The sequence below is a fragment of the Alosa pseudoharengus genome, unplaced genomic scaffold (genome assembly GCF_046254945.1).
Source record: "Alosa pseudoharengus isolate Yale_2024_CS ecotype anadromous, Long Island Sound unplaced genomic scaffold, YU_APseudo_1.1 YU_APseudo_1.1_scf_11, whole genome shotgun sequence".
Classification (NCBI taxonomy): Eukaryota; Metazoa; Chordata; class Actinopteri; order Clupeiformes; family Clupeidae; genus Alosa; species Alosa pseudoharengus.
Genome location: NW_027468576.1, coordinates 1,168,433 through 1,195,733, shown reverse-complemented (window position 1 = coordinate 1,195,733; position 27,301 = coordinate 1,168,433). Strand labels below are relative to the sequence as shown.

The window sequence follows — 27,301 nt, the reverse complement described above, 5'->3', positions numbered from 1 at the left end:
ACTTTATCTATCCTTCTCGCCTGATGATGCCACAGTCTCGGTGAGGATCTCGAACTGCCTCTGATATATCTGCTTGAATGAAAGAACCTCTTCTCCTAAAGAGCTAAACCTCTCCAAGACTGAACTATGGGTCTTCCCAGCCAAACTAACCATACATCACACATCAACATCAAAACTGACAACCTCTCCCTTGCACATACCAAGGTGGCAAGAAACTTAGGCATCATGATTAATGACCAACTAACCTTTTCTGACCATGTTGCCTCTGTTGCCCAGTCGAGTCAGTTCACACTATTCATTATAATGACAATCAGAACGTACCTAACCCAACACGCCACTCAGTACAGACCATGGTGATATCACACCTTGACTACTGCAACGCCTCTTCACGGGCCTTCCAGCTTCAGCTCAGTAAAAAAATGTGGAGTGGAGAGACAGAAGAATCTGTTTTACGCACTTCAAGTCGTGCTAAGTTAACTTTGATATACACTACAATTATTCTTACATTCTCACTTGATCCATTCTGTTCTAACCTGTGTGTGTTTGTATTTTGCAGATTGTACCAGATGAGGGTACGTCAGGGCTCTCTGCACTGTTTCCTTTCTTTGGTAAAGTGTGTGGACAAACGTGTTCTGTTTGGTTACTGGTCCGCATTCATCCCTGATACCCCTGCTATTGGTGGACCTCCAAGCCTTACTTTCCTTACAGTTGTTCTGAAAGACCCATCACCAAAGGTAAGACAAAGCATGTAATGCAGGGTTCCTCGGAATTCTTGATTGATGATAATTTATGATTATATCTATCTATCTATATACAGTGCAGGGTCGAAAAAAAAATGAAATGTCCGACAAAATTAAATCTCTCCGGTCAAATTGTCCGATTGAAATTGGCTAATAATCCCGTCCCCCTAACGCAATCTGAATTTGAGAATAAGCCTTAAAATGTAAGGCTATATTAAAGCATTACGTCCTCTGGCTATGTTTTTAATTGTACCGTTTGAAAGCTATTAAACAACATGCATAGCCTATGCTGCATTTCAAATAGGAAGCGCACGCTTAAAACGTCCATGTTAAACAACGAACAAATGAGTGAGGCGGTTCAAACATGGCCAGGCCCAGGCAGACTAGCCTTAAAAGTTTTTTCAGAGGCCAGACGCGATGGATGATGATAAATTGGTAACGTCTGAAGCCTCAGATGTCCGGTCAACTCCACCACCACCAGATAAAAAGCAGAAGTGTCGGGCGTATCTGTCGGAATCATGACGTTGAAAGTGGAGTTGCGGGGTTGCGGCCGCTCCAAGACACTGTCATTCTCTGTGTACACTGGACATGCAACTGTGTTCTGTACCCAAAGCATACAGTAGGTCTATGCTTTCTCTGTCTATGATCTGCAGGGTTAGGGCCTCCTCGACGAGGAGATTGCTGTTCCGCGGATAATTTCCGGCACAATTAAACGGTATCATTAAACCACGGACCAAAAGAAAAAGAAACTAAACATTTCCCAGAATAGGAAGCATTTCTTAATTTATTGTTATCAAATAAAGAGGCATAGCCTTAGGGGGTAGTGGTGTGAGCGCTCATTCTTGTGTTTGCGCATCTGTGCAAGTTAAACAGTGGAACCACTGGAGATAACGTGGGTAGCAGCAACAAACAACGTAGCCTTTTTAAAACAATGAACGAAGCGGACTCTTGCTGTCAATGAAAACATACATAGCCTACTGGCTAGATCTTGTTAGGCATGTTTACGTAAGTTAGGCTAATGCACATGTTGCATTCTATTCAGCCTGATTATGTCATTCTTTAACCTAGCCTGTCTCCAGTTTTCCTCAACTTTAAGAAGCGATAATAGAATATTTGACGGCATATCATCAAAATGTCCGGAAAACCAAACCTCTGCTGGTCACTTTGACCGGCACCATTTTTTTCTAGCGGAAACTCTGATACAGTGTATATATATATGTATGTATATATATGTATATGTGTGTGTGTGTGTATATATATATATATATATATGTGTGTGTGTATATATATGTATGTATATATATATATATATATATATATATATATATATATATATATATATATATATATATATATATAGTTAAAAACAAAATTATTCATACCCCTGGCAAATATTGATTTAATGTTGATTTTCTCTTGACCAGTATGTTTGTTCTGACTGAAAATGACACTGCCACATGCCAATAGGTTGTAAGACAATGTGGTAGAAACATGGAATCAAAAAAATAAGCGTTTTTATCTTTTTTTTACATTTTTATGTAAAATGGCTTGTCCACAATTATTCATACCCTTATAAAATAATCACTGGAAACATCTTTATTTGCAATCAAAGCTCTCAAAATGGTTCTAAAAATACGTGCCAAGCCGCTCCATGTCTCCACAATGATTGTAGACTGCACCTTTTTAGCTGCAATCCGGGTTTTGAGGCAGGAACGATTATTTGCCTTCACTCTGGCCTTGTACTCACTTTTTTGACGGATTAAGGTCTGGAGTCAAGCTGGGCCACTCTAAAATATGACATTGTTCTCTGTTAATCATTTCTTACCTTGCTTGGCTGTATAGTATGTTTTGGATCATTGTATGATTTAATGGTCCAATGATGCCTATTGGGGCAGGTCTCTTTGCACACTGCCTGATCTTTTCCTCCTTCGTCAGCTGGCAGTAGGCTACTTTTGTCGGCAGTCATGAGAAGTTCGCTTGCTAACAGAACATAAATATGCTGCCCAGAAACCTTGTGAATAGTTCTGATTTGGTTTACTACTCTAACGAGGTTAAATATAGCCTTTGCCTACAGCATCTCCTTAACAGTAATGTTAAGAAAATGACAGCATTCATATGACAAAGGAAAACGAATTCGGTCACTCAAGACTGTGCCACAGCAACCAGTGTAGGCTACAGTCCTACCCAATAGGCCTACTCGAAGCAGATAGCGTTGTCTGACGGTCGAGTGGGTTAATGCGTGTATTTCTAGAACAGGTCTGCAACTTTCAGGCAGTTCTGAGTTCGAATCTAAGCAGGAGCAGAGCCATATGAAGGCCTTGGCCTATTGTTATCATTTTTTGCAAGGTGCTCCTGGCAATACTTGTTTATAAGACGTTTGGTGATTAGTTGATAGCTGTTTTTGGGACACGTTAAACGTTCTTTATAATGAGCGCATACGGGGAGTAAAACGACTGTTATGCGCTGTTACAACTGTAGGCTACAATGATTGCAATACAAAAATATGCGCGTTAGTTTAGTTAGTTTTGTGATGTTTTGCACTTTTGCCTCATGTGTTTTCAGGTTTGAGGGCTTTTTTGGCAAGATTGACCTTGGTTAGACTCTGCATATGTTATTTCTCCGTATGGAAAATAAAGTCAATTTTCGACACACTTCTGTTATTAGTTCAATAACAAGTGTTCCTTGTTAAAACATGTGACTAGTGAAACTCAAATGATTTTAGAAATAATCAGCCAAATCCAAAAAGTTATTAAACTTTGACTAACGTTTCGATGTTCGTTAGTCAAAAACATTGACACATCGAAACGTTAGTCAAAGTTTAATAATGTTTTGCACCTTTTACTAAAGAATAAAGAAAATTAAGAAGAGCTGCACCGGCGTCTCTCCTTCTCTCTAAAATATCTGTCCTGGCCTGGTTGCAACGGATTGTCGCCAAATGACAGAAGTGCGGAGAACCCTCCTTTGTCTACCAAAAAGTGTTACTTTGTGCCCCACGCTCCCCCACTGCTTGTGAAAGAAGGGAGTGGGGGAGGGGGGCTTAACGTGAAAAAGCTTAATGTCCCAAAACGGCAACAAGTCATAATGGTAGGCTACAGGAAGTGGGGGGAGAGTATGGGATGACCAGAGCCGTCTTCGCTGTGCTATTCAGAAAGCATCCTCTATTGTCTTTCCAGGCGCACACAGCTCGTTACCATATAGCCTATCGAGTGCCTTAACAGATAGGCTCTGCTCTTGCAAACTCAACCCTCTTGTTGCTTGCAGTTTGTTAAATAAAGTGATGCAGATTACAAGGATACAAGGATACAAGGAAGTTTATTAATAATAATAATAATTTTATTTAAAGAACGCCTTTCAGGACACCCAAGGTCGCTTTACAAATAAAACAAATAGAAGGGGAAAAAAAAAAATATATATATATATCAAAAAAGGAGAAAAATATATATATATCAAAATATATATAGTCCATTTAGCCATATCACAGTCCATAGGCTAGTCTGAAGAGATACGTTTTCAGTTCCTTTTTAAACTGGGCAGTGGATTCACACTGCCTGATGTTGTTTGGAAGTGAGTTCCATAGCTTTGGGGCTGTGTGGGAGAACGCTCTCTCTCCCATGGTGCTGAGGTCATTATTGTCACATGCATATAGTTACTGGAAGCAAGAAATGCAGTGAAATTATGTCTGGTGTCAGCCATTTGTGCATTAATGGGGGGGGGGGGGGGGTAAAAGTGCAGTAGAAGAGGGGTTTAGTAGATTAAGTGGCAAGGGCTGCATAAGAAAGGTGGAGGGGGATTGGTATTGGGGGGGGGGGGGGGCACCAACAAGGAGCACCCAAGAGCAACAGGGGCAAGGAAAAACTCCCTTACCAAGGAAGAAACCATGGGCAGATCCACGGCTCAAGGGGCTAACCCAACTGCCAGGGGTCTTGGTGTGTGTGTTGGGGGGATGACAGGGGAGATGGGATAGTGTGCTGTGTATGTGGGGAGAGGGCAGTGTGCAATATAAGTGTTGGAGAAGCTTCCTCATGAGACAATGTGCTGTGTATTGGGGGGGGGGGGGGGCAGTGTGCTGTAAGTATGTTGGGGATGTGTGTTGGAGAAGCTTCCTGATGAAATAATGTGCTGTGTATGTAGGGGAGAGGGGGGGGCAGTGTACTGCAAGTATGGTAAGGGGACTTACTATTGCAAGCAGAGTACTGTATGTATGATGTATGTGAGTGATGACAGTGAAGATGTGTGTGTGGGCGGGAGGGGAGTGGAGCAGTGACTGTGTGTGTGTGTGTGTAGTGTGTGTGTGGGTAGGTGGGGGCAGTGTGCTGTAAGTATGTAGAGGATGTGTGTTGGAGAAGATCCTGAAGACAATGTGCTGTGTATGTAGGGAGGGGGGGGGGCAGTGTGCAGCAAGTATGTAGAGGAGGCTTACTGTAGCAAGCAGTGTGCTGTATGTATGTGAGGTGATGACAGTGATGATGTAAGTGTGTGTGTTTTTTGTGTGTGTGTTGGGGATGGGGGTGGGGTGGGGGGGGGGGGCAGAAAGGCTAGGCATTATTTATTTCTGATTAATTGCGTCTTTTGATGTATTTTGCAACATCTGCTTGTTAGGCTGGGCTACTGTCAATGTCCTGTACAGGTAAATGTTCAACAATTGCTGGTGTAGGCCTACAGGCTATAATCAATTAGGGACTATTCATTATTTATTTAAGGGGCTACCGGAGGAGTTTTGGGAGCGTTAGTCAAAAAAGACGTGACCCTCCCTCGCCAGCAAGAAATTTTTCTATGACCCTTTAAAGTGATTGAGAAAAAAACACATGACCCTCCCCAGTCCCAACAATTTATTGATGCCTTCTGTAGGCTACTGGGTCAATTTGGGAGCTTGCATACGACACCTTCCTTGAAATGCCTTGAAAAGGCTGTCATTTGCACAATTTCACAAATAATCACCGGGACCGAAACAAACCTGTCAACTTTTCCCGGGTTTATCGCGTATTTTAACTTTTTCCTTGCTGTCTTAGGAGGAGCTGCAGGGCCGTCGCAAGGGGGTGCGAAGCCCTGTGCGAACTTGACAGATGGTGCGAGGCCCTGTGCAAACTTGACAGATGCATGAACTTACGTGCATGAAATCATGCGATAGCTTACTTTACACATAGCCAAGGCTACCGTCGGTGCATTTTAGTAGCCTAGTCTAATAAGCTACACCAGCTTGTCTTTAAGAGGGGAAATTGTATAGCCTATAACATTAGCTGAGTCACATATTTGGCCATATGGTGTTTATCATAGGCTACATCACGAAACCAAATGCTGTAACAAAGGCGAACACTTTAACAGGGGAAATTAATTGGGCATGAATCATTGTGCTGAACGGTATTTGTCAATGAGCAGAAACACACACGACATTCAAACTGTTGATAAGATGTGCACTATGGAAACTGGTCTGTAGGCTAACATTGGACAAATAAATGACTGACTCGCCATATCCTGACTCAAAAAAAAAAACATTGTCTTGCTTTGCCGCAAACTCAGCAATGAAATCATAGGCCAGTTTGCAGGTAGCATAACATCTTTTTCAATTCATAGAAGGGAGAGCCCAGTCTCTCCTGTGACATTGAGGTGCGCAAATAGTTTTTAATAGCCTGTTCAACTTCGAAAAGCTTCACCCGATGCCAGGTGCTCAAAAAGAAAAGAAAAAACACTTTTTTTATAGATGGTTATGAGGAGCAATATGAGTCTGAACTCCGTGTCATTCAGACTCAACCCTCTTGTTGCTTTGATATCTTATTCGTTGTCGTTTGAACGTCGGCATGCAGGCATGTTGTGGTTGCAATTTAAGTGAAATTTCTACAGTAGGCCTACAACATGCAACATGCTTGTTAGGCTGGGCTACTGTCTTGTACAGGTAAATGTTCAACAATTGTTGGTGTGCAGGCTATAATCAATTAGCTAAATCATTTGTCCAGCTGTTTAAAGGTCTCATCTCATCGTTTTTTCATTAATTTTGCAGTGGTCTGTAGTATTGATGAATGCCCTGTGAGCCGGTTTTGGTGAAAAAAATGCTGTCCTGCGTCTGTTTCATGCTGTTCTAGTTTGGTGGGGAAGGTGGGCGGGGAGGAACGACTGGATTTCGCCTCTAGTCATGAATATTAATGACATGCTAATGAATTCACCTCTGATTGGCTAACAGTACTGTGACGCTTCCTGCAGTGCGTCCTCATCCGATTCTGCCTGTGCTATGCTCCATATTCAACTTTACAGTGCTAAAACCTGGCAAAAACTCGAGTCAAAACTGTTGCACAAAATGTCTTCGGAGATACAACTTCATGTGTTTGATCCTAGTATCCGAGTAGGAAGAAGAACCGCTTCCTGATCGTTTGTCGGTGAACGTTGGTTTAATAGAATGGTAACAATTGCCTGTCAACTTAAAATCTCTCCTAAAAGAGGTAAACGTTTGTGACAATCGTCATCTTGCTTTCAAGTAATAAACAGTTGGAAACGTTTTAAAATAAAGACCTATTTCTTTACACAGTCAAAAGTCTTTGCAATCTTCCTAGTAGATATTTTACTTCACAATACAGGTAAGCACCCTAAATGCAGTTCAGCCACTGACCTAGCCTGCTAATGCTATCGGAATAGATAGTTATGGTTTGAATTCCATGATACTATCATTGAAAGACCACTTGGTCATAGCCCAATATATATATAGATTTAAATGCAAACACACCTACCTAGCTATATTTTGCTGGAATTGTACCAGAATGCCTACAGAAGCAGAGAATGTGTGCTGCAAGACTTCTTAATGAGAATGGCTTTGATAGCCTTACATTGGCAGAGGTTAGCCTACTCAAGTTGTTTTCTGTCACGTATGACAGAAAAAGTAGCCTACTATAGGAATCTTATACTATAGTATTTTGGGACTAAATATTACAGTAATCTTATAGGAATACTATAGTATTTTGACATACTATAGGTACTATAAGACTACTATAGAAAAACTATAGCGGTTACAGGATATTATAGTTATTAGTAGTACTTCTACAGTATGTCCCAATTATTCCTATAATAATTATTCCTATAAGATTACTATAATATTTTGTCCCAAATACTATAAGATTCCTATACTACTTTTTCGTAAGGGGATTGCTCATGTGGTTAGAAAAATAGGCAACACCAGTACCCCTGTTGTCTATGACCCTGTACCCAGGATTAGAACCAGTCTGCCTTAGCATAATATACTCCCTTCAAAATGCACTAAACATTCGACTATGACGACTATGGCCCTCTGTGAGACAGAAGATATGAAAGGTAAGATAAACCTTTAGCTTAAAAGGGACAAAAACTGATGGTACTCCTAAAACAAATATACAAAACAGGTAAATTTTCAATAAATAACTTTATTATATTTACATACAGCAGTGGTACTCAAAGTGTGGTCCGCAAGCTATCTCCAGTGTTCCACAAGTAGATGTGGTAAAATATAATAGATGAGTTGTTTGCAATATTGAACCAACTTGTATGTAAATCCAAACAGTTCTGCAACACTGATGTAACCTATGCCAGTTTAAATCATATGAATCCTCTGACACCATAAGCAAGGTGCAAAGACAATAAGCAAGGTGGTTCAGTGAGAAGGCCTATTGTGTAATATACTGTGGTAACAATTCTAACAAAGGTCTACTGTTTTTTTTTTGCTAGGTGGTCTGTGAAACACTGACAAATAGTAATATTGCAGTCTATTAAAATAATGCAAACACAAAACAAGAACATCTAAACTATGCACAGAATTAACAATGTCCTCTTTTTGCCAGACAATGCAGACATCTGGCCTACAGATCCTTTGTAAGATGGTGCTGGGATTATTTAGGGGAAAAGGTCTGAGTTGTTGTTTCGTCTTGTATTGTCCTGGGGATCCGAAGGGACAACACACAAAACACATTCGTTGGGTGTGATGATTCTATTACATTGCTCTTTGATTGCGCTGGGCCATAGGTGGAGCCATCAGGTGTTATTGTGGAGATGTCGCTTTCATCCTCCTCCTCATCTTGACCAACCCGAGGTCTTCTAGCTGGCCTTGGATGAACAGGCTTGATGGCAGTAGAGGTAGCAGGCCCCCATGCCCATGGTGTATCCGAAGTGCTTGTATCAATACTCATACTTTTCATGAAGTATTCTGTTTGGGTACCTAAAGTAAATAAATGTGTTACTGTAAATTACTGTCAAGTTACAAGATAATACTTATAGTACACAGGACATTCACTCTCTCACACAAAACTGTACTGGCACAATGGAAACAAAAATATTTTAGTGACTGCGGTAAGGTGTATGATGTACTAAGTAGCACACCCACAAGAAGACATTCGGTAATATCAATTCTATCTGTTATGCAATTCATGGGTTTCATCAGGTCCATTTACACAGGTGTATTAATCAAGCACCATGCAGTCCGCATTCATAATCGAGGTGCTTGATTTTATACACCTGTGGAAAGTGACCTGAAGAAACCCATGAATTGACTTTCCCAAACATTGATGAGCACATAAGAACCTGTATTAGCCTACTAGGAAAAAGACTTCTAGAAACTAACTAGCACAACAAAAAAAGTTAGATCACAAACCTTTGCTTCTAACGTGATGACCTAATGTAGGCTAGAAAGCTGTGTAGCCTGACATGAGGATGTGCTCTGGAAGACATACAAAACACTAATTAAACAGCAAGTAATCAAACAAAACATCATTGTAGGCCTACAAAGGTCAATGTAATAGTGGCAAGAAGACATAAATTAGACTGAAGTGTAAATACCTGAGCTCTAGTGATAGCAACTTAGCCTAATAGTGCACGGGTATTGTGTTTTTGATTTTCCCTGTTTAGACTAGAACAATATCCGTACTTAGTTGAGCATAAGATATTGTTGCTAATATTATTATTTGTGGTTTAACGCTTAGGTTAGAAGATTATAGGTTCAACAAGCTAAATCTCTGGGTAGTGTGGTCAGTTTCTTATGAGTGTAACGTTAGCTACACCAGGCACGTAACTGAAGCATTCCGTTCGCGTTATGTAGGCTACTGCAACAATAGCTTCCAATAGGCCTAATCAATGGAAGTAGCTACACCTTGCGTGTTAGTGGCCTGTAGGCTACGTTCAGGAAAATAGACCATTCCTCTAATGGATTTTACCAGAGCCCTTCCTATTAGACATTCTCTGATTTTACACGTCAACAGAACACTTCAGTTACGTGCCTGGTGTAGCTTCCTGTAATATAGGCTAGCCTAAGCCTAGCTTGTACCCTTTTCATGCATGCTAACGTGAAGAATATGAACATGCTATTTTGTAACAGACGTTAGGTGGAAAAGTTTGTTTGTACTTACAGCCTGTGAGCTGGTGGTCGATCGTCATGACGGTACAGAAGCAGGTTTTCAGAACATCGATGCAAAACCACTTTCTAACTGTAGGCAGTGAGTGTGGTCGAAATGATTGGAACACAACTAATGTTGCACTACTTCGGTGGTGGTGTTCCAACGATAAATCCGAACCATTTCTTCCTCAACTCTTGTTTCTAAGGCAAGACATGCAACATTGATGTGTTATTGCCACAAATAACACAGGCAGCTCCTACTAGCTGCAGAGAGACAATCCCCTAGCCGCAAAATCTTCCAGTCTTCCTGTAGGCGGTCACAAGCCATGGTGGGCGAGGCCATGAATAATCAGTTTTCCTTCGGCGTCATTGGGAAGGGCTCTTTCTGATTCGCTTGTTTTTCCGTGTATTTTCTTTCATTGGCTAATGCGGGCAATGGGGGTAGAAGATCATTTTCACGTGCAGCATGCATATGCAACTTGGAGTGAGCTATAGTATTTCGAAAGTAACAAGTATTAAACGGTTTCTCAGTGAATGAGACCTTTAAAAAAAAAAAATCGTGCTACATTCAAACGCAAAAGGTGCTTTGATATCTTTTTCGTTTGAACGTCGGCAAGCAGGCATGCTGCGGTTGCAATGAATGGTGATAATTGGTTTTATCTGCGGATTTATTTTTTGCATTATTTTGAATATGACTCGCTCCAGTCTCAACAGCACATCTACTTTTTCCACACGCATCTAAGTTCTAACACACATCCCCTCTCGCTTTCTCTCTTTCCATCCCTGCGCACGGGGCTTTCTTAAAGGAGCTGCACCATTTTACAACAATTGCATCTACATTTTCATATTAGAATGTTTTGTCTGTTTAAGTGTAAGCTTAAACTACCGTGATCAATTTAAGTTCCCGTGCCCCCGCTGAAAGTCTCATGCGCTTATCGTTACACTATCACATCTATAAGTTACCGTGACAAATAGGGCAGGGGTGGGCAAACTTTTTGCCAGGAGGGCCACATTGGGTTCTAAGATTTGACAGGGGCCGGACCAGGAACAGATGGATGGAGTGTTTGTGTGAAATAATATAAATTACATGTAAAAGCCATTACGTGAGAGGATTTGGCCTACAAACATGTAACATATCATGAGTAGGCAGCAAGGCTCATTGTACAGTTTTTTTTTTCAAATGCATTAATTTCATTTGATTAGGAATAAACACAGTAGAGAAATTCACAGTATACATTTGATTTACTTGAATTATTTACATTTGATTATCACAGAATAACAGCAGAGAAACTCACAGTTTCAGTGGGAACAGTGTTGTTGATCTCCCTTTTTGGCCAATGCATCAAAGTCTGGAGTGAGTTTGGTTGTGACAATTCTCAGGATAGCTCCGAGATGCTGGTCAGTTAACCTGGATCTGTGACGGGATTTGTTGATGTTCATGACACTGAATGTCTGCTCACAGACGTAGGTCGAGCCAAACAAAGTTAGCAGCCCAACATGTCTTCCAGTCAAATTTGGTGATCCATCCGTTGTGACATTGGCCAGTTTACTCCAAGGTAGCTTATGTTTTTCAATGGCAGCAGACACATGGTTGTACAGATCCTCTCCACGCGTTGTTCCCTTCAGAGACTCCATGGCCAAAAACTCTTCAGTTATTTCAAAATTGTCATTAATCCCACGGATAAAAATTAAGAGTTGAGCAGTGTCTTTAACATCATTACTTTCATCCAGTGCTAGTGAATATAGCTTAAAGGACTCAGCCTTTTTGTTTATTTGGCTGGCTATATCTTCCTCAATCAGTTCCACACGGCGAGTCACAGTCCTGCGTGATAAACTGATCTTTTCAAACTTGCCTTGGCTCTCAGGACACAAAATACCTGCCGCCTCTACCATGCATTCTTTTAAAAACTCGCCTTCGGAGAAAGGCTTGCTAGCTTTGGCTACTTTGAATGACAGCAAAAAGCTTGCTTTGGTGGATGACTCTTGAATCGCAGTTTGTCGGTGAAAAAGATGTTGCTGAGCCTGTAAATTAGCCGCCAACCTCTGGGCCGTGGCTGTTCGCTCTTGCGTTGACTGCTTGCTGGCGTAGTTAGCATGCTTGGTAGCAAAGTGGCGGCTGATATTGTACTCTTTGTAAACCGCGACAGTTTCTTGGCATATCAGACACACAGCCTTTGATCGGTCTTCAGTAAAAAAATATTTCGTTGTCCACTCTGCATTAAATACTCGGCACTCACTGTCCACTTTTCTTTTCTTTGATAAGCTCATTTTTACAGAGGGGCTCACAGGACAAAGCTAAAGAGAAGAAGGGAGTAATATCCCACAGCAGGGCTGTACGTTAACTTTTTTTGCAAGTAGCACTGGTGCTACAGAGGTTAAAAGTTTTGTAGCACCAGCCACAAATTCTGTAGCATCGATATAAAACCTCTAAAATCTCTAAAAACAATCAGTTCATCACAGTTCATCAATTGTGGTTGGGATCTAGGCCTACTGCAACTGGATTGATAAAAGGTCATGTAGTTGTAAACATCTCACCTGGCTACATTGTGTTTGAGATGAACAAAAGCTATCAGCATGATATGTTATTTGGTTGTTGTGTTTTTGTAAAAACAAAAAAACAATCCATGACAGTTCCATGCAGTTAGACTTTTCAATGGGTATCAGGAAGACAGGTCATGACATTGATTTTTTGTTAATTTTTCTTATTCATGGATTGGAAGTCAGTTCATTTATTTTTGAATAAGTACAAGATATGCTGAAGATTTTATTCCACTAAGATTTAATTCACGTTTAGTTCATATTTCTAAGTTTTTAGATTAGTGTAACCCTACATTCAACCTTATTGTCATTGCACGAGTGAAATACCCTAATTACATCTAACCAGTGGTGCAAATAAGTAGGCTAACTGACATGTCAAATGCATCCCTAGACTGTTCCATACACATAGCCTACAATAGGTAGCCTACTAAAGATAGCTGAAGGTCTGTGGCTAACGCAGTCGTAGGCTAATTAAAGTGTCGTGAAGGTTTTTTCGGAACCGATCTTGTAAAGGTTATTAAGCACTAAGCGAGACTGTTGCGCATGAAGTGGGCTCATATTTGACAGATAGAAGCGAACGTCCCGGTGGACTTTTTTCTTCTAAGTTTTAGATCTGAATGGTGTTGTTTGGATAAGTTGTTCGTTTTAAACTGAACTAAAAATGCAAAGCAACAAGGTGATTGCCACAAACTTCTACCTCTGCTTGCCTAATCTAATCACCTCAGCCCGGCCCGGTCGGAAGATACTTTCGCTTTAGGCTAAACATAGCCATCACTTGTTTGATTCGCGAGGATAATTAAGGTGTTGTTTGATTTGGAGTTGGATTGTTTGGATACTATGCCTACAAACAAGTAGACATAGTTTTTAATCGCGTAGACTGCAAATAAGTTGAAATCAAAGTAGCCTACATCGATTCCCCTCTCACAGAAGTAGTCTATACATACGCAGCTCAAACAAACAAACACGCGTTTCACCGGGAGCCTACACTGGGCGCGTAACGAAGAGCTCCGTTCGCGACGAGCAAAAACAGAAGACGGGTCTATTTTTTTTTTAACGTAGCCTACGCGCCGCTATGACATCTGGTGTAGCCAGTTGCACTGATCACAGTAGAAGGTAATTGCTGTAGCCTCCCTGTCAGTCTCACACGCATGCATTGTATTGCCATGAGCAAAACTGTATAGGCCTACTGTAGCACCAGTGCTACGTTGGTAAATCATCCATCGCACAAACTAATTTTTTTGTAGCATGTGCGACATATATGTCGCACTGTACAGCCCTGTCCCACAGGCCAAAAAGGTCAATGAGCGCCATGTAGTGGGGAAGCGCGGTATTACAGGGATATGGTGAAACGAACGAGGTTTACCGACGATAATAATATGAAATGTAATTTAATAATAGAATTTAATGGGTGGCTCCTCCTTAATGATAGACAAGCGCTGAAAACGCATACGGGAGGCAGAAGCCTTAACATTGATAAGAGTTTTTTTTTTTTTCAATAATTTGGACAAGTTTAGCGGGCCGAATTAAAACGTTCAACGGGCCGTAGTTTGCCCATGTCTGAAATAGGGTATAAGATTTATAAACTCACGCTATTGTATTATCATATATGTTTGGTAATGGCTCACTGTGTCATGGAAGCAGTTAAGTCAAGTCGCATCAAAAATAGTAGTGGCAGAACTCCCAAGTGACACCTTGTGGTTGTTTGTGTCAACTGCAGTTTGTGCCATTTCTGCTGAGAAAATGGGGTGCGTGATTCATGAAGGAACCCGTCCAAACTTAACTGGGACCCACTGTAAACGGTAACACTAAAACAAGAGGCAAATTAAGAACTTTGAAATAGAAGATGAGGCTGTCTGCCGAGAGACCTGCCCCAATAGGCGGCATTGGACCATTAAACCACACAATGATCCAAAACATACAGCTAAACAAGGCAAGAAATGGTTAACCGATAACAATACCAACATTTTAGAATGGCCCAGGCATAGTCCAGACCCGTCCGTCAAAGAAGTGAGCATAAGGTCAGAGGGATGGCAAATAATCGCTCTTGACTCAAAACCCAGATTGCTGTTAAAAAGGTGCAGTCTAGAATCATTGTGGAGATGGAGCACATGGAGAGGCTTGGTAGGTATTATAAGAACCATTTTGAGAGTTCTTAATGCAAATAAATATGTTTACATTGATTATTTAAAAAGGGTATGAATAATTTTGGACACGGCCATTTTCATAAAAAATGCTAAAAAAGATAAAAACGATTACATTTTTTGATTCAATGTTTCTACCACATTGTCTTACAACCTTTTGGCATGTGGCAGTGTCATTTTCAGTCCAAACAAACATATTGATAAAGAGAAAATCAACAATCAATCATATTGTACATAGCTTTAAGAAGCTTTTGTCGCAAAATTAAACCGAATGAACGCATGGTTTCTACTGTGCGTTTGTCTGACAAAGCACCAAAGGCTAGTGTTTTAGTTGCCGAGGTAGTTGCCAAAGCCAAAAAGCCACACACCATTGCAGAATCACTTTTAATGCCAGCATGTAAAAATGGTCATGATGGGCCCAGATGCTGTTAAGGAAATTGAGAAAATACCTCTCTCTGATATCACTATTAAACGGCGCATTGATATGTCGGATGACACTAAAATCTGTCCTCAGTGAGAAACTATGGCCTAGAGGAAATATTTGCGCTCCAATTAGTCGATTCAACTGATGATAGTGGCCTTTGCCATCTGTTTGCCAATGTGAGGATGAAGATAGCATTGCAGATAACACTGGGTAATGAGATATTCAGGGTCACAGATGAGTACTTCAGGGAACATGATCTTGGTTGGGATATATGCACCAACGACGCTGCATCCATGACCGATCGGGTCAAAGGCTTTGTCACAAAAGCTACACAGAGAAATCCCACCATGATCGCAACCCATTGCATGCTGCATCGGGATAGCCTGGCTAGCGCCACCACTTCTCAATGAGACGTGGTCTGGAAACCAAACGTTCATTTTCTCGTATTTGAAAAAAATGCCCAGATCCGTTTATTGGATGCCACGGATGTCTATCAAATGCGTCTGTGCATAGCTCATCATCGTCTTGCTTTCCCCCTTGTTCTGTGATTGGTCACCTATCTCAGGCGAAAATTTGCTCCATGGTCTCCAGGCTGCCTTAGCAGCGTGAATCAAATCGTGCGCAAGGCAGCATGAGAACACCCAGGCTAGCATCGGGAGGCTCTGACTGAAAAAACTATGCCCCCAGATCTCACAGAAGTTTTGGATCAATCCAAAAAAATAGTCAACTACATTAAGTCATGTCCACTTAAGACACGATTATTAAGCACCCTCTGCAGTGAAATGTGATCGAACACCAGGGTCTCTGACTGCACACACAGGTGAGATGGTTACAATAAAAACAATATACATATAAACATACATCTACACATTAAACAAGGAACAGCAGGACACAGTAAGCAAGCATAGCATGTTAGAGGGCAGAGAAGAACAGAGAGTACAGGTGGGCTTTGAGCCGGGATTTAAAAGCAGTGGTGGAGGGGGCAGTTCTTATATCAGGTGGCAGCTGATTCCACAAGTGTGGAGCAGCAACTGCGAAGGCTCTGTCATCTTTTTGCCTTTTTCCGAGAGCGGTGGATGTAGAGAAGGTCTTTGTTGCCAGATCTAAGAGACCTGGGGGGCTGAATGGGGGTGTATGAGGTCAGAGATGTAGATTGGGGCCAGACCATTTTGTGCTTTAAAAACCATTAACAGAATCTTAAATTGGATCCTGAAGTCCCATCAGTGAAGAGAGGCTAAGACTGAGGTAATATGCTCCAGTTTTTTGCCATACCATCTAGCAACCACTTCCATAATATCAACCTGGTAACAATCTTAACAACCAACATGATTACCCTAGCAAACAACATAGCAACCACTTTTTATAGCATAGTAACTATGATTACACACTAGCAACCATTTAACTTACCCTAGCAACCAGCATAGCAACTGCTTTATTTAGCATAGCGATCACCATATCTACCCTAGAAACACTCTAGCAACCTACATAGCAGCCATGTTTTATAGCATAGTAACCATTATGATTGCCCTAGCGACACTGTAGCAACCATCTCAAGTACCCTAGCAACAACCTAGCAAGCACTTACATAATATCAACCTAGCAACAACCTTAGCAACCAACATGATTACCCTAGCAATCAACATAGCAACCACTTTTTATAGCATAGTAACCACTAAGCATTTGTAGCTTCTCTAACCAAATTTGTGCATCTAATTCAGGTCGAACCATTTGACGTACAAACATCATTCAACCATCGTTGCGTAGGTCTTGAAAAGGACACTTCAGCAATATTAATATAATAAATACATTTTTCTTTTATGCAAACTGTATACTTTTTGAGATATTTACAAAAAGCAAGCTTATTTTTTTACCATGGACTTTGCATTAGCATTATTACCTCATAAAGGACCAATTAAACTGATTTGCACCTGTAATCAACTGCCATCTGCTCAACTAGGCCAATTCTCTCTTTGTATGTCTCTCCATTCTACAAGGATATAACACACCTTGTAACAACGCATTATGTATAAAACTCCATTATGTAAAACATATTCAAAAAATATACGAAGCTTGGAATAAGGACCTTAATATCACAGATACTCATGCAAAATGGAAGGAAGGGCTAAACCTAACCAATAATATTTACCACCAATGAAAATCTGCGGCTTATACAATATAAGCTCATGACAAGAATATATTATACGAAATCTAAAATACATACATTTGTATGTGAAATGTGGCTCTCATGATGACACTCGTATACATGCTTTCTGGGAATGTGAGAAAATAAACAGGGTACGCTGGAAATTCAAAAGTTGATGACTGAGACCTGCAAAATTGAGTTGAAGTTAACATCTACACAGTGTATTTAGCAGAGAACAGATAATCCGAAGTATCCTATAGGATGGCAGATCCTTTTTTCCTCCTTGGTTTATAAGAGAATCATTGGAAAGACACACAGGCCCCATCCATGCAGGCATGGAAGGGATTGATGAAATATTATTTAAGTATAGAAAAACCAATGTGTTAGGACAGAAATAAAAAAGAACAATTGAATAGAGTATGGCAGGACATATATGAATCTTTATAATCAAATGTTGGGCAAGTTATAAAGACCGCACAGGAGAACTTCATGGAGAATAATGTGTAAATGTAGGGGTGTTTGTGTGACCAGGTGTTTATAAGTATAAGTATATATACTCTTTTGATCCAGTGATGGAAATTAGGTCTCTGCATTTATCCCAATCCGTGAATTAGTGAAACACACTCAGCACACAGTGAGGTGAAGCACACACTAATCCCAGTGCAGTGAGCTGCCTGCAACAACAGCAGCGCTCGGGGAGCAGTGAGGGGTTAGGTGCCTTGCTCAAGGGCACTTCAGCCGTGCCTACTGGTTGGGGTTCGAACCGGCAACCCTCCGGTTACAAGTTCGAAGTGCTAACCAGTAGGCAACGGCTGCCCCTAAAAGTTTGTATGTGTGTGTGTGTGTGTGTGTGCGCGCTATGTGTGGTAGGGCATCCAGCAGGTGTATATGTGTGTATGGAGTGTGGGTGTCCTATCAATATATGGGTGAATGGGTGTAAGTATGACAATCTTGAGTAACATAATGTGAATACCTAGCCTGAGTAAGTAGGACTGTAAATTGATAAAGGTTAATATGTGTGTACTGGTATAACACATTTATGTTACATGTATGAAATCAAATAAATATAATTATTTAAAAAAATCCTTGAAATTGCATTTCTAGTTAATATTATTGTTGTTATTATTATTATTTTGTTTTTGTTTTCTTTTTATATGTGAAGCACTTTGGGTCAATTCTGCTGTGTTAAATGTGCTACAGTATATAAATAAAGTTGACTTGACTTTTCTACAAACTGATTGTTTGACAATTTACATATATTTGTTTGTAAATAGCTTAGAAGTCCATGTGAGGAGGATTAACACCAGACTTTGAAAACATGCAATTAATAATTCTAGTCATCCCATCATTTTCCTATATTTTGCCTTAGGTACGTGCAGGATCACTACAGGTGCTGTCATCTCTACTTGAAGGGTCTCGACTGTTTTTGTCTGCAGCAGAAGACACTAGCACTCCTCGCCAGGCCTTTACATCATTCTCTGCAACACTTGCATCCAGCCTAAGAGAGCTGCACCGCAGTTTGTTACTAGCACTGATGGCTGAGTCTTCCTCACAGACGCTTACCCAAGTCATTAAGGTATGGTTAGGGTATTTGGCAGAAGCTTTTGTCCACAGTGACTTACAATATATATAACCGTACAGGTAACACTTTCTATGAAGGTTGTATTTATAACGCCCTATGAATGCATTCATAATGTTTTATAAGGTGTCAATAAAGCATTGTAATGCTCATTATTACCATCTATATGTATTCACAAGTCGTCATAACCAACTTCATGATGCATTATGACCGCTAATTATGAATGATTATAATTTTAATCTGAATAATGCATTATAAATATGTCAAGATCTGCCTACTCACTTGTCAGTTTTATGATGCATCATAACTACTTTGCTTTGCTAAATGCGTATAGTGATGCATTAAGAGTTTTGACTTCTACTGTAGTCCTATATATATCTATAGCTATAAGTATATGTAATAAAGTTATAATAATGTATACATCTCTGTACAGCACACAATTATAAACAGCTATGCAATATCATAAGTGTTATTTGTCAGCTCTAAGTAAAGTGACAAGAATATGGCCCTTTTATTAACAGATATAAGTTCACTGAGTAATTAAAGGGTGCAATGAACTAAGTACCGAGTCTAGCATCTTTACCCCATATGCACAATATTATAAATTACTATGTTAATGTCATAGGTGTTATTTGTCAGCTTTAGGTAAAGTATAGCAAATGAGGTGTTGTTATTAATAGATATAAGGTTATTATAAACAAATATGAGGCATAATGAAATGAGAACCTGGACGGTAAAGACAAAAGGAATGCATTTAGTTCACTTTATTTTCATTTAAATCAACACACATAATCAGACTGATTATCAATGCTCTGAGCACATTACACAAACACAATGAGACAGGCCAAAAAAGGTGGTGGTGGTTATTATTGGAACTAGATGTACCGCAGAGCGGTACAAAATATGACCGCCGCCCAGTCCAGCACATTTTTTCCACAAAAAGAAATCACGCTGAAAGGCCTATATGATTCTAACTGTCTCACTAAATTGCATTATCCACACTCAATTCTCACTGGTATCTGCTAGACAACAAGTACCAAAACATGATTAGTTCATAGATTTCACATGTAAAATTCATTTTATACAACCCCACCTCCATCTTGCCTGTTCATAATTATGAGAAATTCTTGATTGTTTGTTATGTTTATGTTATGTGTGTGGGTGTGTGTGTGTGTGTGTGTGTGTGTGTGCGTGTGCGTGCCTGCGTATGTGCCTGTGCATGGAAGCGTACATATGTCTACTGTGTGAGTATGTGTCATACGCAGTGCCGGCCCAAGCCTTTTGGGGGCCCTAAGCAGAATTTGATTTGGGGGCCCCCTCCCACAACGCAGTCACCTGTGCTTGGCGATAATTGACAACTTCACACTATAATGTCATATTATAAATTAATACAGTGAGGTTATGTATTAATACAGCGACTGATTATGAACTACTGTCCCCCTGGACACAGATGCATAAGGACCCTCTCCCCCTACCCTGTTTGTGCAAATGTGGGTACAAACGGGTGGGTGTGTGTGTGTGTGGGGGGGGGGGGGGGTTAGATGTGATTTCCTGTATTCTGGTGCATTTTTGGGATGGTCAGCTGGAGAAGGGCAGTACCTAAATTTGTTCAGATTCATAGCCTTTTGCTTTTTGACTTATTGGTAGTGAATTCACACAACTACTTGGGGTTCAGGGTCCCTTGACCTCTTGGGCTCGGTAGGCTCATTCAGTAATCCATCCTTGCTCACATGCCAAAAATGTTTTGGGGCTCCAATCTAGACTTCTGGCCCCATGTGCTTGGTAAACCAATGTATTAATATAGTTGTTATTTACACCAACCCTGTCACCTTTTAATCTTAGAGGGTACTAAAATCACAGATTTATTTGAAACATTCATATTCAAAGTGAAGCACTAAGGGTGGTTTACTGAAGTTGAATTGACAAATAACAAAATACAACAGCATTTGTATTTGTTGTAAACAAGTACATCAGTTTAATGACTTGTTTTTCAACAGATTTGCTGAACAAATCCGCAAATGTGCATTAAATGAGCAATTTTCAACTACAAAATAAAAACAAAATAGACAAACATTAATGATCAAAAATAAAATGTCCCAATAAATAGATAATTATTCCTACTTCGTTCCTGGTTTTTAGGCATCTGCAACTCTACAGTGGACGAACCTGCAATGATTAAATAAATACATAAATAAATTAAAAAAAAAACGATGTTAAATGTGTCGTGTCATATTAACAGGCTATGTAACCATTTGCCATCAAGAAAACCTCACCTTCTGGTAGGTAGAGTTAGGTAGAGGTAGAGATGTGCTCCAAAGGACTTCAACAGTGTCTCTGAAAAAAAAAAATATTGCATAAGTGCATAGTTGATCGAGCAGAATGAGTTTATTTTGCTATCATTACTTCACTCAAATAACAAGCAATTCCACATGTAACAATTCATATTCTATTGGCAAATGAGGCATAATCAAAAGAGTATACTTAATTGCAGTATGGTGAACGCTTAACATGGTGATCTACTGCAGCCTAAATATTAGGGTAGCACCGCTACATCACTTGCCACTATCTTAATCAAATGTAAGTTTATTTTCATCACAGAAGTCTCCCCACCCAACATGGTATATTTTCTCAAACACTACCATCTCTCTCCAAAGATCTTAGAGCAGAGCGCACTGCTGTTCCATCTTTGCCTATGAAGCTGGAACGTTACCGATGCCCAGAGTCGCACTAGTCAGTGGGTTGGGTTGGGACTGGGAGCCTGGGCTTAGTCTGTTGTTGCTATCAGACTTACCACTATGTCACATATTATAGAGCAGTAATAAACTATCAACACTTTCAGGTACGAAATCAGAAACAATCCCTCTGTGGTAAATTTGCCTTCAGCTACGTTTTCATGTGGCTACTGTAGTGCTAATGTCCACTTCAGTCAGCTAGCTAACTTTAATTTACGACATAATAAGCCCACCTAGAGCAAGGGTACATGCTTGATTGAACATCCAAAACAATCCCAATATCCTTGACATCTGAAATACATCTAGATAAATATATATGGGATACATTTCTCTGTTGATGGCGGAGATTTAGCTCTGGTGATGGCTTATATTAGATCATGACAGCTAGCTAGCTACCTCAAGCACAAAACATACTGTAAATAATCATGCAAAATATACCTGTATCTTGCTCGTTTTTCTCCTCCTCTGTCATTTTCTTCGTTCTGTTTTCGGCACCAGAGAGATACGTCCTTTTTTGTGACTTGTCTTAACATTACCGTCTCTTCCGATTGTTGAACTTGATGCAGTGTCTGCACGAATTGTATATGCACCTGAGGTGTCTAGCACTTTATGCACGTGACTCAAAGGCTGGCAGACACAGTAGCAGTAGGCAGGCATATTGATCATGAAATCATAATTTTCTTGATTTGAATGATAATTGTTTCATTTATTCATTCATTGATGTCACTTGTTTACGTTATTTATTATGTAAAAAAAAAAAAAAAGAAACTCGATTGGGGGCCCCCTGGTGGCCAGGAGGCCCCAAGCAGCCGCTTAGTTCGCTTATGCCTCGGGCCGGCCCTGGTCATACGTATGATTACTGTGAATGTGTGTGTGTGTGTGTATCTGTTTGTGCACATGTGTGCACATGAACTGGGTTAACATGACCCCTGGAGGCAAATATACGGAAAAAATGGTCATCCTAGGCCCTACAGTTCTCAAGATATTCACAGAGAACTGTGCCTGGCCTACCCTCCTTTCGGGGGGTCCAGTCCAGCGGGGGGGCTACAGATCAAAACGAAAAATGACAGTTCCATGCTATCCATGTGGGGGTACATGCCCACCAAGTTTTGTGTACCCCGGTCTTTCAGTGTCCCGGGAATCCTTGTTGGTGTACATCACTAAATGTACACATAAATTGTTTTATTGTAAGGCCCCCCATGAATGAAGTACACAAAACTTGGCATGCATCCGGAGGGTGTCATAATGATCCTACACTTTCAATTTCGTGCAGTTTTGTCAGCCAGAGATATTGTGATGAAAACACCTAATTTTTTGCTTTTTAATTTTTAACTAGGTGGCGCTATACATGAAATAAGTGGTAATGGGATGGGTTGACATGGCCCCTTGAGATCAACATACAAAAAAAAGGTGGACCTCCTAGGCCCTACGGTTCTCGAGATATTCACAGAAAACTGTCTCCGGCCACCTACAGGCCAGTTGGTGTATAGTAACATAAATTAATTTATTGTGTGGCCCCCCATGAACGGAATTCCACGAAACTTGGCGTGCATTCAGAGGGTGTCATAATGATCCTACACTTCCAATTTCGTGCAGTTTTGACTATGTTAGGTCACAGATACCTGCGATTACAACACCTCATTTTTACTTTTTTGTGTTTAACTAGGTGGCGCTATACATGAAATGAGTGGTTATGGAATGGGTTGACATGGCCCCTTGAGATCAACATACAAAAAAAAAATGGTCCTCCTAAACCTTACGGTTCTCGAGATATTCACAGAAAACTGTGTCTGCCCTACCCTCCTTTCGGGGGGTGCAGTCCAGCGGGGGGGCTACAGATCAAAACGAAAAACGATGGTTCCATGCTATCCATATGGGGTTACATGCCCACCAAGTTTCGTCTTCCCCGGTCTTTCAGTGTCCCGGGAATCATTGACAGAAATTTGGACATGCGAAAAAGAAAAAAAAAAAAAAGAAAAAAAAAAAAAAAAATCTGACTAAACCTATATGACCGCCGCTTCGCTGCGCGGCGGTCATAATAAAACTCACAATGCCACTGAAATCTATCTTGGGTCATTATGAAGGATCGTTCGAATCAAAATAGACCTTTGGTTTAAATGAAAATAAAGTGAACTAAATGCATTCTTTTTGTCTTTACTGTCCAGGCTCTCATTTCATTGTAGGATAATAGGGTCATATTCTTGTCACTTTACTTAGAGCTATTGCATAGCTGTTTATAATTGTGTGCTGTAGGGAGATGTATACATTATTATAACTTTATTACATATACTTGTAGCTATAGATATATAGGACTACAGTAGAAGTCAAAACTCTTTATGCATCACTATACGCATTTAGCAAAGCAAAGTAGTTATGATGCATCATAAAACTGACAAGTGAGTAGGCAGATCTTGACATATTTATAATGCATTATTCAGATTAAAATTATAATCATTCATAATTATCTGTCATAATGCATCATGAAGTTGGTTATGATGACTTGTGAATACATATAAATGGTAATAATGAGCATTACAATGCTTTATAGACACCTTATAAAACATTATGAATGCATTCATAGGGCGTTATGAATACAACCTTCATAGAAAGTGTTACCACAGTACATTAGTTGAAAATAATAGTTTCTAACTATAAATGTAATTCCAAGGAATTACCACTGCATAAAATTGCAAAACAATACTAAGTATAATATAATATATAGTTAAAACAGATAATTCAAGCCCAAAAATAGTAGTGCTAGGTTGTTTCTAGGGTAGACATTGTGGTTGCTATACTATTTAATGTAGCATTCTGTTTGCTAGGGTAATCATGTTGGTTGCCATGATGGTTGCTAGGTTAACATTTTGATAGTGGTTGCTAGGGTAATTGAGATGGTTGCTAGGATATAGACCTCTGAAGTTCGCCTACAAAAAAGAACCAAAAACGTCCATCTTTGACCATATACAGTAAATAGATCCGGGTGTTAATTGAAGCTAACTACCGTCTACACTTACCGGAGATAACAGTATCCACTCGAAGGCAGAGGAAAAAAGTGTGCTCAGGAAAACGTCTGCATTTCAGACTTTTTCATCCCCGCGAGAGTTTAACAGGTGTGATAATTCAAAATCCACTGAAAAAATCGCCAGATACCGGATCTCAAAGATGGCAGCTTTTTTGTAGGCGAACTTCAGAGGTCTATTTGTAGGGTAGTTATGATGCTTACTATGCTATATGAAGTGGTTGATATGCTGGTTGCTAGGGTAATCAATCATATTGGTTACAATGACAGTTTCTAGGTTGATATTATAAAAATAAAATAGTAGTAATAATAATAATAATAATTTATATAGTACTTTTCAAACATAGAGCACAAAGTGCTTTACAGACAAACAAGAAAAATACAATAAATAAAAATATAATAAATGTAGCCACAAGCGGCAATGGCGGGCCCGAGCACCTGTGACATTTCCGAATCCAACAATGCACTCACATGTGGTGCGTTTGTCAAATGCACATATCTGATGTGTGTGCTATTTGCTTTTGCATGTTTTAGATATTGGAAGCACTTACTCACTTTCTGTTGGGTGTGATGTTTTACACCGATGGTAGTCAATCCCACTTATGTTCGTCTTGGGCAGGTCCACATCTCTATGAACTTTTGTGTGGGGGAGTGAAATTATTAACCTGACTCCGCCAGATGGATTTGCTCCGCATATCCATCTGGGAACTTTTCATTGAAGAACTTTTGGGAAGGGGCGGACATACTGGTTAGCTGATTGGATAAACCATCTGTCTATCACCACCTTTGTTGGTTATCGACGGGCCAAATCAACCAATTAGATGAACAAAGTATTCTTCTAATGCCGTTTAACATACAATTAAGTTAGGTAACGTGACAAACGTTAAGATGTTTTAACTTACCATTTATGAACCAAATCAATGACAATTCCCATCAAGTTTTCACGGTAGGGCCTACACTTCTGAAGATAGTATATTCCTCCATTATGAACTGGAATCAGCCGTGGAGGATGTCTGTGTCGTTCATTCCTCCCAGCTGCATGGCTGAGACTCATAGCTTCACAGTTTACCCAGGAATACTTTCTAATTTGAATAAAACTTGCGCGATAGCTATGCTCATCTCTGTGGATGCCGTCATGTTGTTCGTTGCGTCACACCTCAACCCGCCTCAAAGCCAACGCTGATTTTGAAACCCTGAAGCTCGCGAGATCAGGATGGTCTCACGAGGCTATGAAATTATCTCCTGACCACAAGACTCAATGACATAAGGGGGTGCTATGGAGTCCCTGGGCCACACCTGGGGCAAAATCCCGAATAGAGTCTGTGAGGGATAAGGGTGTCAAATTTTCAACCATGGGAACCATTGATTTCAGCCTACCAACCAGGCATGAACCCCCCGCCCCCCAGCCCATAATATAAAATTAGGATGCCTGCAAGTTCATACACCAAATGTGAAACAAATCTGATGAAATTTCTAGGAATGGTAGAGGTAAGACCAGTGAAATAGCCATTTTATCTGTTGCCAGATGGTGGCATTATGCCAGACATGCATTTTGGGAAACATTCCCTTAACTATTCAAATTTATTTATATTGTGCGTTTTATACACAGAGAGAGACCATTCAATGTGCTTTACATAAATAAAAACAAACAGTAATAGCAAAAAAAAGCATAGAAGGGCAGTAGTCAAATAATAGTTTAAAAGGTAAAGATAATAATAAAGAAACAAAATGCACTAGGTAAAATCATTTAAAAATAAAAAATAATTAAAAGGACAAAATAAAAGACACAAGGTAGAATAATTTAAAGGCAAATTCAGAATTTGTAACTCAGTGAAGTTAGCAGAAGGCATCTCAGAACAGTTTGGTCTTAAGTCTAGATTTAAAACTGGCTGTTGGGGTCTTTTTGATGTCTTCTGAAAGTTGGTTCCAGAGCTGAACCGCATAGCATCTAAAAGCTGCTTCACCATGTTTAGTTCTAACAGCAGGTTTTACTAACAGGTTTTTCTCCTGAGACCTGAGAGGTCAGGAAGGTGTGTACTGCTGAAGCATGTCTGATAGGTATTTAGGTCCTGCTCCATTTACTGATTTATAAACAAGCAGTAGTGCTTTAAAGTCAATTCTGTGACTTACTGGAATCCAGTGCAGGGACTTAAGAATTGGAGTAGTGTGGTCAGTTCTTTTAGTTTTTGTGAGTACACTAGCTGCTGCATTTTGTGTCACCTGAAGCTGTTTGATAGTCTTTTTAGGAAGGCCTGTGAAAAGTCCATTGCAGTAATAACCCTGCTGGAGATAAATGCATGAGCTTTTCTAAATCATGTTTTGACATCAGTTTCAAAAGCAACAACAGCAACATCAACAACATCTTGACATCATGTTCTCTAATTTTGACATGATTCTGATGAACCCCCTAGGAGAAGTGTGTCAAAATTGATCATCTGCCACCAGTGTAATAGCCATTTTATCTGTTGCCAGATGGTGGCGCTATGCCAAACATGCATTGTGAGCATGTGAATATCAGCATTACCATAATAATGAAGAATCTGTGAGGTTCCGGCCCAATTCCGGCCCACGACCTAATGTCACAATAATAACGTAATTCGGCCCTTGAGGGTATTTTTAAATTGCGACAAACAACAATACTGATT

General features: G+C 40.1%; 1 protein-coding gene and 1 long non-coding RNA gene across 3 annotated transcripts in view; one reads left to right on the top strand and one right to left on the bottom strand.

The window, feature by feature from the left end:
• heatr6 (HEAT repeat containing 6) overlaps window positions 1-27,301 on the top strand; it is a 170,945-nt gene that overhangs the window by 88,037 nt on the left and 55,607 nt on the right. For both annotated transcript variants that reach the window (XM_076277740.1, XM_076277741.1), the window contains 2 exons: window positions 557-734; window positions 18,696-18,902. In XM_076277740.1, the coding sequence (XP_076133855.1) occupies window positions 557-734; window positions 18,696-18,902 (385 nt within the window). The remainder of the gene's footprint in view (window positions 1-556; window positions 735-18,695; window positions 18,903-27,301) is intronic.
• Window positions 8,668-10,328, bottom strand: LOC143114206 (uncharacterized). The gene is made up of 3 exons (XR_012984865.1): window positions 10,094-10,328; window positions 9,343-9,408; window positions 8,668-8,910 (listed from the first exon to the last, which is right to left on the bottom strand). It is a non-coding gene; the product is annotated as an uncharacterized LOC143114206 (long non-coding RNA).